This window comes from Molothrus aeneus, chromosome 8, assembly GCF_037042795.1.
Source record: "Molothrus aeneus isolate 106 chromosome 8, BPBGC_Maene_1.0, whole genome shotgun sequence".
NCBI classification, from domain to species: Eukaryota; Metazoa; Chordata; class Aves; order Passeriformes; family Icteridae; genus Molothrus; species Molothrus aeneus.
In genome coordinates, this window is record NC_089653.1 from 28,525,587 (window position 1) to 28,538,856 (window position 13,270).

Consider the following 13,270-nt stretch of genomic DNA (forward strand, 5'->3'; position numbering starts at 1 on the left):
GAATTAGTAATCTGGCTTCAGGAGGAAGAGTTAAGTGAAGACTACTTTCCACGGTCTAATGGATTACTGGATAAAGTAGAAATGTAACTAATTTTTAATTTTGATATAACACATAGGATGTTCTTGATACTGTTAACCAAATTAAAGGAGATAACAGTTTGTGGAAAAGAAGAGGTGGTATTAGACAGTCCTAAACCAGGTGGTGCGTGTTGAATGCAAAAAACAGGCTTGTGGAGGTTGAGCTATTGCTAGGTAACATTTTGTGAGACTTGTATTTTGCTTGGGGAAACAAAAAAAGGAGAATTTCTTTAATGATGTACTGATTTCACTAAACTTTTAAAAATTTTGGGTAGAGGTACAGAGAACAGAAATGGTAATAAATGCTAGAGTTCTGTTAGTTTACATAAAATTAATTTCAATATCAAGGTGTAGATACAATCTAGGGGAGAAAAAAGATTGATGTTCTTGTTTCAAGAAAATAGAGGATGACTTCATGTGGTTTATGAGTAGCATTTCTTTGGCCAATTCTTCAGGAACAGTTTAGATTTATATAGGAATTAAGGCAGAAAACTAATTTCTGAGAGAGAAACTTTTCTGTGTAGCCATGATGTAGTTCAGAAATGCAAAATGAAAATTATGTGTTATTTTAATGCAATTAACTTCCTTCCCATTCATTAGAAATGGATTATTAATTATCCCTTTGTTGCATGGGTTATTTTTTTTTAAAGTTTTTTTAATGGTATCTACCAGATAAGATTCTTTTGGAATGCAGGCAGGATTTGCATAAGAGTGTGTTATTCCAAGGTACAGCCTGAGCAGCTAAGTATTGTTCCTTTAGGAAAAAGAAAAATTGTGAAGTCTTAGGAATAAAAAAATGTTAAGTTTTAGAAGTCTTGAATTACTGCATTTATATGAAATATAAAATCAATACTAACACTGAGATAAGGTGTAGTGAAGAGAACATGTCCAAGGTGAATCGAGCAAATGATTTTTGGCTGTTCAGGATTCAATGTGAAGTGTGTGCAAATGTTACTCTGCTCTGGTGTACAGTCTGTTAATTGGGACTTAAGGGACAAGTGAGTGCTCCTGGTCTTTTGGTGATCTTTTAAAATATCCTTCTTGATCTGTTTCATTTTTCCTCACTGTAGAATGCTCCTCTGTCAAGGATCTTTGAGCAACCTCTTCCAGTCTTGAGCATTCTCAATGAGAAAAGAGAAATGTTTATTCTTATATTGAAATTGAATTTCTTGTAATCCAAATTGTGCACATCACATCTGGTTTATTTGCTGGATTACCTTGGGAAGAGTCTGGCTCCCTCTTTTTTAATCTCTCCCACCAGGCATTTAATTTTATTTGAATTATCTGGTTATTTAACAAACATCATCTCCAAAGATGATGATGGTACCAATAAGATGAAGAAATTAAGAGGAATTTTATGGCTGTAAGTTGTATTGATTCTTGTTACAAGTTTACTTTTTCTCCTATATATGAGTTATTCTCTTGGTCTTATTTTGTCCAGTCAAAAAAGGGCATGTCATTCATTGCTCTATAAGAGAAATCCTAGATTCAATGAATGTTTTCTTCTCTTGAAAAATTTGATTTAACTATTTTGTTCAAATCCTGGCTTTGGTCTTATCATTACTGCCTTCTGCTGTCATCTTCTCTGTCCAATATGCACACTCAACTATTTACAGATCATATGCCTTTTTTCATCTTTTTTTATCATTATGGTTCATCAGAATTTTCCACTGAAGTAGTTTTCTCAGGGAAAAAATGTGATTTGAAAAAGTGGAAACATTTATTGAAAAGTTTTGGTTCCATTGAAACAAACAGGAGCTGCACTGGCTGTTTTGTTGGCTTGGACCTGAACACCTGCCAAGAAACCAACTGATGGCATCTGTAGGTGGGAATGTCATGATTGAGTGAGCTGTCGACCTGCTCTGTTTACAGGAAGAAATTTCTCGTTTTTTCTCTAATTCCCTACTGAGCAGGAGCTCTGAAGTTCAATAAACAATGTACTTTTCTGTACTTCAATTTGCATAAAGTAATAGTTATATGAAATTTTGGTTTAAAAACCACAAGGTCTTTCAAGGTTCCCATAACTTCTCAGAGAATGTTACTCATATTATAAAACATATCTAATATGTTTTATATATCTAAGGTCAATTTATTGAGTAAATGATCATTTTTTTTATCTCATACTGTAATTGAAGGTGTTTGTTTTGATACCTCGTATCAGAACTTTAAAATGTGAATGTGTTGGAGGCCTTGTATCTTCTTGGTGCCATCTACCTGTTTTGTTATCTCTTCCATGGAAAAATCTGCTTCTTGTCCTACTCTCTCCTCTAGACTGAGGACAGTTTTTAAGATCCTTAATTTGGACCTGATTCTTCACACTTTTTTGCACTAATTTCACAAAGACTCTCAAGTTTATATTTTTTGTTGCCTTTTTAAAAAATATATTATTTTACTTTGCAGTCCTGCTTGGTTTGCTGTCTTATAAACAAATATCTACTATGCTTAATTCAGGTAAAGGTCAGCAGTGTTTGTGCACCAGCATACTTTAAACTCTGTATCTTAGGTGTTGTGTCTTCCAGAAAGCCTCACCTTTAGCATATACCTTGACTTATATTTACTATATAAATAATTTATAAAGGTAGTATAAAATTAATAAAGGGGTTCCTTCTATTCTGTCACAATTTTTATGCTGCATAGGACTGGTGGCACTTGTATCATTCCTACAACCCATTCCTGTTAAGGCTTTCCAAATAAGTGTCTATCTTGTGCTTAGGAGGTTGGTTTTTTTCCATGTATAAGTATGCATGTAATATTTTTTAATTTCAGTTCTGTATTTCTTCCACTGACTTTGGTCTCTCAGCTTGTTTTTCTCTGTGTTCAGCTGATCATCACTTACCTTTAAAGCGTTTTTCACCAGCTCTAGGAGCTTCCTAATCTCAGAAATAGCCCTTAGCAAAGCTTAGTTAAATCTGGTTCTGTGGCTGATAAAGCAGTTGTCATGACCTTCTTGTCTTTTTCTCTGTGAATATTCTTGTATACAGGATCTGCTATGTCACCTAAAAGATTACTCCTCACAGAACTGTTCTTTTATCTGAACTTTGAATCATTTAAGCAGAACCGTGAGGAGAACATTGCTATTGTCAGCTGTCTGAGAAATACTTTCAAAGTTCATGCAGCTCTTTAGGTCACCTTTTTTTTTTCTTTTTTTAAGTGTCTTTTCTCAGTGTCAGAAATATTTTTTTTTCCAAATACTGTTGTACAGCCCCTGCAGCTCCCTAATTAGCTTTCTCTTTATGCTATAGTCAGTTATCAGCATTTGAAAATAAGTAGTTCACAATTTTAGTGATGCTGATTTGACTTTGGAGATCTATGTGGTATTGTAAGGAATGAGCCATATAGGATCCTTTCAAGAAGAATATTTTTTCAAACCATTCCTTTGGATCAGTGCACAACCGTCTTCAGTTTTTGTGGGTCTTTACCAAGCTCTTTGAAATGTTTTATCTCCTAGGAGAAGAATGGGTTCAGATACATATCTCTCTAATCCTACTACAAATTCCTCCTGTGAACGTCTTTTGTTCAAACATCACCAGTAGCACAGAGTATCCCTGCACAGAAAAGATTTAAATTCTAAATCGAGAAATGTTCACCTGCCTCATATGAAGAAAAAAAAATAGTTGAAATTTTTGCAGAAATTTCAAGTGTACTATGTAAGTGCATCAGAGAGTTTGGTCTTTAAAAGACCAGTTTGGCTGGTCATCCAGCCTCTTTTTCTGAGTATTTCATGCCAAGTCAATATTTTTTTTTTTTTTCTTCTAATTTAAACTTGATAAGGCTGAGTTTAGGGTAAGCCCTAAATGTTACATTGGAGAATGCAGAAGACAGCTGCCAACTGTGCAGCATGCAAATGGGACACAGGGTGTACGGGGTGGTTATATCTTAGCAAAGACTGAGTATCAATCTCAGAACCAAAGGAAGTTTTTTCCACCCAGTATAAACTGTCCTTGAGCAAATCTGTGAAGCCAACAATCTGGAATTTATTCTGTGACTTTTCATACCTTGGCTTACAAATCCAGATGAAGTGGAATTCAGTAGGATTTGCTTTCAGGCAATATTTAAGTAAATCACTCATTACTTACCAGAACAGATGGCCCTGCTGTTTAAGGTGTGTGGTTCATGATGGCTGGAATCTCTGTTTTGCATTCCTTAAAAAGAACTCAAAGTACTCCCCTATGTGATTTGATTTTAGTAAGTGTGCTGAGGAGGAGCCAGGCAGATCCTGGGCTGCATCAAAAGCAGCACAACCAGCAGGTAGAGGGAGGTGATTGTGCCCCTCTGCTCTGCTCTCATGGAGCCTTGTGTCCAGCTCTGGGACGCCCAGCAGAAGAAGCACTGTTGGAGCAAGTCCTGAGGAGGGGCCACCAAGGTGATCAGATGTCTGAAGCACCTCTCCAAGAGGACAGGCTGGAGGAGTTGGGGTTGTTCAGCCTGGAGAGGAGAAGACCCTGGTGACACCATATAGCACTTTAAAGGGGCTACAAGAGAGCTGGAGGGTGATGTTTTACAAGGGCATGGAGTGGCTGGACAAGGGAGATGGCTTCAAACTTTCGAAGGGCAGATTTAGTTTAGGTTTTGGTTTGGTTTAGATACTGGTAAGGAGTTCTTTGGTGTGAGGGGGGTGGGACCCTGGCACAGGTTTTCCAGAGAAGCAACCATCTTCAGACCCCATCCCTGAAAGTGTCCAAGATGAGGTTGGACAACCTGGGATAGTGGAAGATTGCTTGGAGCAACCTGGGATAGTGGCAGGTGTCCCAGCCCGTGGTGGTAGGGGTGGGAGAAGATGATCTTTAGGATACCTTCCAACCCTTCTATGATTCCATATATGCATTTTCCCTTTTCTTTGGGTTCTAGTGACTGGATTTTCTCAGAAGTTAAGTTACTTTGCTAGTAGGAGAGAATGTGCTCTCTTGTGCATGTGCTGAGTGAAATCCTCAAAGACTGAGTGTGTGGAAAATCATATTTTAATTCTGTGAACTGTTCTTTAAGAAAACAATATAATATCCTTTCTGTTTAGCTTTTTTTAAAGAAGAATGCTTCAATATGGATTAGAAGTGCCATGTAATTAAAGGTTTTCTGGATGAAATAATCTCTTTGAGATTCATTTTGGTGTCATTTTCATGGCTAGGTTTATTTTTCAGAGAAATAGACTCCTTATCATTGTTGGTTTAGTTTAAGTATCATTGTCTGGGATTAGTGTCTGATATTGAGCTGATTAAATGGGAAGATTTAAATCAGATTGCTCAGTTATGAAATACTGCTCAGCAGAGGAGTATGCAGTTCAGATGTTATCTTTCTGTAATCCATTATTTGCTTTCTCCTCTCTCCCTTCCCATTTTTACAGGAAGACATCTACATGTATGGAGGCAAAATTGAAACGAGTTATGGCAATGTCACTGATGAACTGTGGGTTTTCAACATACCCAGTCAAACATGGAGTACCAGAATTCCTGCAGTCCTTGTCCATGGACAGCAATATGCTGTGGAAGGTCATTCAGCACACATAGTAGAGCTGGACAGCAGAGATGTGGTTATGATTGTAATTTTTGGATATTCTTCCATATATGGTTACACAAGCATTGTGCAGGAATACTACATCAGTAAGTCACTTTCAAATAATTTTTTGATTATAAACTGATACAAAAAGTGCTGTTTTTTTTAAGTGAAAAAAGTGATTTTTCTTTTTCCAGAAAGAAAAATTTATATTTTCCAATTTAAATAAAGCCTCACCTTTTTTCCTTCAAGTTATGTACATAAGATTTCTTGTCCAGTAATAGTGTTTCATATGTGTTTGGAGCACCATGATATTTTCCATTTTTGTACGTGGTTGTGGTACCCTAAATAGGATAAAAATTGAAACCAGAAATTCTTCACCGTGATAATTGTGATGAAACATAGTTTTTCAACACAGACTTGCTGTTTATACCACTTAGTAGAAGAGAAAAACCAACAATAATTTAGTTAATTTAAAGATTCTTTAATGCTGGTATATTTTTTTCTTTCTGTTGTGTTGTTTTTAAATGTAATAACTTAGTTCATCATTATACATAAGGTTCTCTCTTGAAGATATACATGTTCCTGGTAATATACATGTTAGAGGTAATAATTGAAAATGAGCTCTCATTTTCTCTAAATAAGCTACCATGTCTGTCTGGGATTCCCCTTGTGAAATGCAAGCTGTTTCTGAGGTGATTTTAAATGCTGAAATTAAATAAACAACGAGAAATCTTCTAATCCTATCCATGGTGCAGTTAAGATACCATTTCAATGGAATAATATTGAAAATCTACAGCTGATAAATTCTTAGGTATATTTATATGCCTACTAATTAAATTTATAGTCTTCTACTTTTGTTTAATTCATTTTCCTATTGAGTTTATCTGAGTCTCAGTTATTTATGCAATAAATAAATATGCAGAAGACATAATACAAAATTTCAAAGTAATACCTACATGCTAAGGGATGGTAATTGTTTTTAATTGTTCCATTTAACTTTTTTTTTCATACATGCATATTTATATAATCACTGCTTAAACAGATTTATAGGTTCAGGAAATCCCTTCAAAAGTCAGATGGTTCTTATGCTCTCTGGCATTATCTCTGATGGCAGTGTCAAAATTATATAACAGTGTTGAAAAAGGATAAAAGTGAATGGCAGTAAGAGGAAGAGCACCATAATGTTCTTTAGTCACACTGAAAAATTCCAATTTAACTGCATAAAATCTACTATAAAACTCTGGTCTTAGAATGATGTTTTACAATAGTATTCTAATATTTCTTAAGTATTAAAGGCCATTTTTTAGAAAAACTGACTTTCAGAAAGTTGTTTTTTTGACATATCAGAGATGATTTTTTTTCTGTGAAGGAAACAATATGTTGTTCTAGTTTCTGCATGCTCATTCACTGTAATGTTTATTGGAAAACTTTAAATTATTTGCTTCTTCTGTTGGAACTTTAAGTTATTTGCTTCTTCACATGCTGCTAATTTAATATGGACTAGAAGTACCAATTTTATTCTCACCTATTATTGTTGTTACTTTAATTAGGAAGAAGGGTACACGATTTGTATTGTAAAATTTTCTGCCTGGCTGATTTTATTGATGGCCTTATGGTTGAAATGGACAGCTTGTTCCTATTTTTTTTAATGTTACAGCTACGTTTGTGGAAGATTAATAAAACAGTGTAGTTAAGCATATATAACACACAGAAACAAAGAAAAACCTCAGACCTTCCCTACCATGGGGATAAGTTTGGAGTAAGAGAAAGCAGTTCTCTGTCAGTTGTGTGTCAATTAATCTCAGTTTTTAATGTCTCCTTTTTAAGAGTATATTTTTGTTGTAGTCTACTGAGAGATTTAGTTTATTAGAGGAAATGTGCTTCACTTGCATCAAACACAAAGAAAACTTGTAACAGTCTTGGGTATTACTGTGGAAACCCATTGCCTTCAGTGAGTCTCCTCATCTGATGAAGGATTGATTGCTGGGGCGCCCAGTGCTTTGCAGAACATGGGCTACCTCAACCATTGCTGCCACAGAGAATTCTCCTGTTTCATTTCACCTCACTGCATCTCCCTCCTTGCCCTCCCCTCTAAGTTAAGTGAATTTTATGGTAAATTTTCCTGAATTCTGTGTTGGCCGTGTCATTTATCTACAGTTTTGCAGCTGTAGCAACACATTTTTAACCATAAAATTCCAGCTGGTGGTTTGAATTAAGAATTGCTGACTTTTTGGAGGATTTTTGCAGTTCAGGATCCAAACTTAAAAGACACAGGAAGTGAGAAGCATTCCTTTGACTTCACCTGAATAGGAAAGGCAATTTCATAAAAATAAGGGCTTCTGATATTATAGAAAGAAAAAATCAGGTTCTTATTTTTCTTTCTCTGCTGGTTTTAAAAGCATATTACTTTAACATTTCAAATTGTACTGTTATTGTCTCTACATCTTATCAGTTTTAGTCCTAATGAAAGCTATTTTTTCAAGCATTTGCTACATGCCTAGAAAGAAATATAGAGGCAGTTTGTCCTTTGGTTCATATGAACTGAAACCTCTAGGATCCAGTACTTTGATGAACTTGGTACATGGAATTCTGGTGCTAAAGCCTTATTTAGTTGCTGTGGCCATGATTTCCATGAGGTCTATATTAGCAAACACCTGAAGAGGTTTTAAATAATTGTGGAAATCACTAGCTTTTCATGCAGGAAATAGTTCTTGTTAATAAAACATACCAATCAAAGGTGTAGCCAATCTCAAAACGTCTCTGGCACTGTTGCATTAGGGGAGAAAGTAATTTCTATGAGAGTAAAATAAATTCTGGAATAATTGGACAGGGTTTGCAGCAGATTTTCACCATGCAAAGACACATGAATTTATTTCCACTCCAAAGGTGTGGTGGTTGCTGCAGAAGAAAAGAGCTTCCTGTTGTCCTTTCTTGCTGCACCCAGACTTACGACTTCTGAGGAGCCAGTAAATCCTGATATGGGAATTATGTGAATGATTTTACTAACTTGAACCATAAAGCTTTTCTGGGTTACTCCCCAGGGAAATTTATTTCCCTTTAGGTTAGCAATACCTCATAAACCTTCTAAGAATCTCAATGTGAGTCTCAAGGTGAATATAATAATGTTGTTTTGGTTTAGCTGAGGTTTATAAAGGCTCCTTATATATTAAGAAACTTCTGAATAAGTCTTCTGTGATTTTATTTTATTTCTTTTACAATACAGAGATTTCTTTGGATTAATATAATATCATGGTATTTTAGCCCAAATTTTTTAGTGGCTTTAGAAATGGGTTATAGATTGCTTTTGGTTAAAAGTATTTCTTTGAAATAATATAAAAATAAGTGGCCCCATGATGTAACATGCCTCCTCTTTTTTGTTAAAGTTAACATAAGCTTCCTTGTTGCTTGTAAAATTTTCAAGTTTGTCACTGTGATAAAATGAAAGTGGCACACCAAGTTGCTTTTTGGACATTTTGTTCTTTTTACCTGATCTATCTGAATATTGTATTATGATAAGGACAGATTGGACCAATGTATCTTCCTCATTTTTACATTGTATACTAGACTTGAAATTTAAATCTGGAAAAAAAATTTAAAACCTCCTATTTCCTTACTTCTGGCATGTTTGTTCATGAAGCTCTCTTTGCACTTGAATTTGTAAGCTGTTGAGAATGCAATTTCAATTACTAGTTTGGTCAATCAAGTACTTCTTATTCTTATATGTATTTCAATATTCTTATGATATAATGATTGAAAGAGAGGGATCTCTGAGTATGAGGAGTTATGTAAACATCCTCAATAAAAATTGAATTTTTGTTGAAAAAAACCTAGGTGAAGATTCATGTCAATAAGCTGCTTCAAAAGGTGAGATCTTATGCATAGTAATGTCTTTAAATATAGACAGGATTGTATTTTTGTACGAGTGATGCAATACTCGAGATGCTGAAGTGTGAATGATATCAAAACTGTACATACACATTTCAGTATTTGAAATTCAGGCAACTCAGCTAAATTTTAGAATGGGAGGTAGAAAGAGCAACATAACACTGCTTTTGGCTTTTATTTCAGAAAGATGTTGCTGGACCACTTTCCTTGAATTTCTGTAGTTATTCATAGCTTTTTTTTTTTTTATTCAAGAAGGAACAGGTTTTCATATTTCTGCCCAAATCATGTAAAGTGATGCAATATGCAGTGTTACTGTGACAGTGTTCTAAATGCTACACAGAATCACAGACACATTTACGTTGGAAAAGACCTCAGAATCATCAAATACAGCATTGCTACATAAACCATAATGCTCCATTAATGCCACATGAACCATTCTGATAGAAATGCAAAATACTCTATTATGCATATTATCAACAGCATTGTGCCAATTTATGGGGAGAAATAGTTCTTTTTCCCTGAAAAGCAAATATGCCAATCTCTAGGACTGATCATTAAATAAATAAATGAAGATATTCTTGGCAATAGAAATGTGTATCTCCAGGCTGACTTCTCACCAACCCTCTTACAGAAATTCTATCAAGTAAATCTATTAGTTATCAAAGTAATATGTATGTAATGTACAGTATTATCAGTACAAATTTGATCTTTGTGTTCAGAATTGCACTTCTTCATGGCTTGATAATATCTAACATGGGGATTGAAATAAAATACTGCTTACATTACACTACACATAAATAATGTAAATATTCCGTGTCAGTTATAAATAGTGTAGTACCACGAATACCAGCATTCTTATACACAAAAATCATCACAATTCTTCCTCAGAATCTATACTTTATAACTTGCCATAAGTACTTGTTACTGAAAAAAATGTAACTTATAGAGGCAATGCCTGGAAACTATTTAAGGCAAGTATGCTAGCAAAAGTAATAACTGAAAATCATGAGCCTCTTCATGAGAGGGAAAAGAGTTAATCTAAGCTACCTACATAATATCAGATAAAAAATTAGAATGAGATTTAGCCTAATTTTCTGAGGAAGCAAGGTGTATGGTGGTGTGTGCTTGGATAAGTAACTTTATAATGGTAGCCAGTTGAGGTTAAGAACTGGGAGATGGCTTCACTTTGGATGTCCTTGTCCAGGCTCTCTGTTCTGCCAGTCTCCACAAGCCTGGAAGTGAATTACTTCTTGTTTCACATCTATAGCACTGACTCCCAGCCATCACGGGCTCTTCTGTATAGGCTGCCTTGTGCAGGAAATACCTCCTGGCTTGCTCTTTTTGTGACTTACATCATCATCTGGGAAGATGGAGTGGAGGAAAAAGACATTTTGGGGCTACAGGCTGCAGGAATTTAATAGGTGTCTTTCTTTTTTTTTTTTTTCCAATGGTAAAATATTTTCCAGTTGTATTCTCTTCTTCAGTCTTAACAGCTATTGTGGCTGGTTTTATTTGGTGTCTCTTTGCAGTTATTAATCATGTGATGTAAAACATGGATTTAAATGCCAATTGAATGAGCTGCTATCAAATTATTCTTTTGTGAGTCTTCTGCAACTGAATGGGTATATTTGCAGTTAAAGAACTAAGAAACAGCAGTTAGAAATGGATTTTAGCTCAATAATTTTATGGTTACTCCCAAAGTGTCTGCCCATATCCATGCACACTTGGAGCTGCCTTATGTTACGTGCTTCTCACGACTCACTGCAGCTCAGTGTCTGCCAGGCTCCTCAGACTCCCTGTGACTGAGCACAGGTGTTCCTAATGAATCTGAAGGAGCTGGAGCACTGAATTCTCATCAGCCATCTCTGGTGAGAATTAATCATAACTCCTAATTTCATATTTTCAAAAAGTTCTGGGCTTTTTGGTTGTTTGTGTGAGTGCTGAAGTCACATGTGGGAGAGGATGAGATACTGCCTGGCAGCTGTAACAATGATGTATTTTTGATTTGATTGTGAATAGCAGGTAATAGTCTGACAACATTATCTAATTGCATATATTTTGATACATCGGTATAAAACTACTTCTTAAAATAAATCCCCATAGTTATTGCTGTATTTAGAATTATATTCGAAATTCTTTTATATCTTTAGAACTCCTACTATTGTGATTTAGCTGTAGTAAGCCTTTAAATTATGTTGTTTTTTTTTTTTTTTAATGTCTCTTCAAGGGTCTAACTCTTGGCTTGTCCCAGAAACAAAAGGAGCAATTGTTCAAGGTGGATATGGCCATACCAGTGTCTATGATGAACTGACAAAATCTATTTATGTCCATGGTGGATACAAAGCATTGCCTGGCAATAAATATGGATTGGTGGATGATCTTTACAGATATGAAGTTAATACTCGGACATGGTAAGTTGGATTTCTAATGTAGGAAACTAAGTTGTAGGTTACTGAAGACAAGAGAAGTGTAGAGTAAGGTTCTAGCAAAGTCATCAGGTACCTCTATACCCTTTGCACATTTCAGAACAACACATTCTCTGCAGCAAAATGGAAGAATTGTAGTGAGGGACTACACTTGATTCAATAGATTAGTGGAGCTATTCATTGAAAGGATGGCAGGGAGGAAGCTTTGTGCATGTTCTACAAATTGGGAAAAGGTTCTCCTTGCCACACACAACCCCTGTGCAGAAATAGCACATGTGAACTGTTTCCTCATGGTATGATAAGTATATTCATGCTGGTGTACATTACAGTGGCTGTTATTTAAAGAAGGAGAAAACCCTAAGAACTGTGGAAGGTTATTTTTCACAAAACTATCAGAAATAAGAAGACCTCTGGTATTATGTAGGAATCCTTAGTTATGAATGCTCTTGGTGTTTCTATCAGTTCCTTGTTCCTCAAGTTTATTGTAATTTATGAAGGCTACTTGTATGTTATGTTCAGAAAGTGACCTTGAATGTTTTTTCTTACCTTAGAAATTATTTGAGATCAAGAACTATTTCTTGGAACATTTTATTATTGCAATTTAATATTTGTTTAGAGTTCTAATGGCTTCACATTAAGCACCCAAAACTTGCTCTCAGATGTTGGAAACATGGGTTTGATTTTACTGAGGTTCTAATACCATTAACTCATGGCATTTGGAAACATTAATACAATAATTTTTTTTTCCTTTCAATGTATTTATGAGTTCCTGGAATTTTAATGCTTTCTTATTCTATTTTTGGAACAAAGTGATATTTTTTCCTTTGATGGTCTGTTAGAAAAGAAAATAATAATAATAATTGCTGGAATATTTTTATGCATTATTCATATAAAAACTAATAAAGAATACTTCATTTGACTCTATACTAATGTAGCATTCTCTGCAGCTTGTAGAGAACTCAAGTCTTTATTTTGTGAGATTTACACTGCAAGTGAATTTTACTATGGCACTGAAAATGGGCTCAAATGGGCATGAGGATGGAATAATGACATACAGTAATAAAATCTGAATCTTTGTTTATCTGTGACACCTTATGATTAGCATTCAAAGCACTTGGTGAGGTAAGAGACTGAATGTGGCACTGGATAAGTGTGGTATGAGGAGGAGTTGGAATTTTGATGGCTCTCTCATGTCCATGCCATTTGCTGATCCTCACTGTCTCTGGCACTCCTTCCATTTCAGTGGCTGATCTGGCAGATGTTCATAGGCTTCAGTAAGTTGAGGTACACAAATATGATTACCTGTTCAACTCAGTTCCATGTAGGTTTTAATTTCTTAATATCAAATAAACAAGCTTTATGTTTCTTGGAATGTGAGAGGGCAATATTTT

General features: G+C 35.1%; 1 protein-coding gene across 3 annotated transcripts in view; it reads left to right on the forward strand.

Annotated features, from left to right (window-relative positions):
* ATRNL1 (attractin like 1) overlaps positions 1 to 13,270 on the forward strand; it is a 431,847-nt gene that overhangs the window by 59,438 nt on the left and 359,139 nt on the right. For all 3 annotated transcript variants that reach the window (XM_066554160.1, XM_066554162.1, XM_066554163.1), the window contains exons 8-9: positions 5,417 to 5,672; positions 11,681 to 11,864. In XM_066554160.1, the coding sequence (XP_066410257.1) occupies positions 5,417 to 5,672; positions 11,681 to 11,864 (440 nt within the window). The remainder of the gene's footprint in view (positions 1 to 5,416; positions 5,673 to 11,680; positions 11,865 to 13,270) is intronic.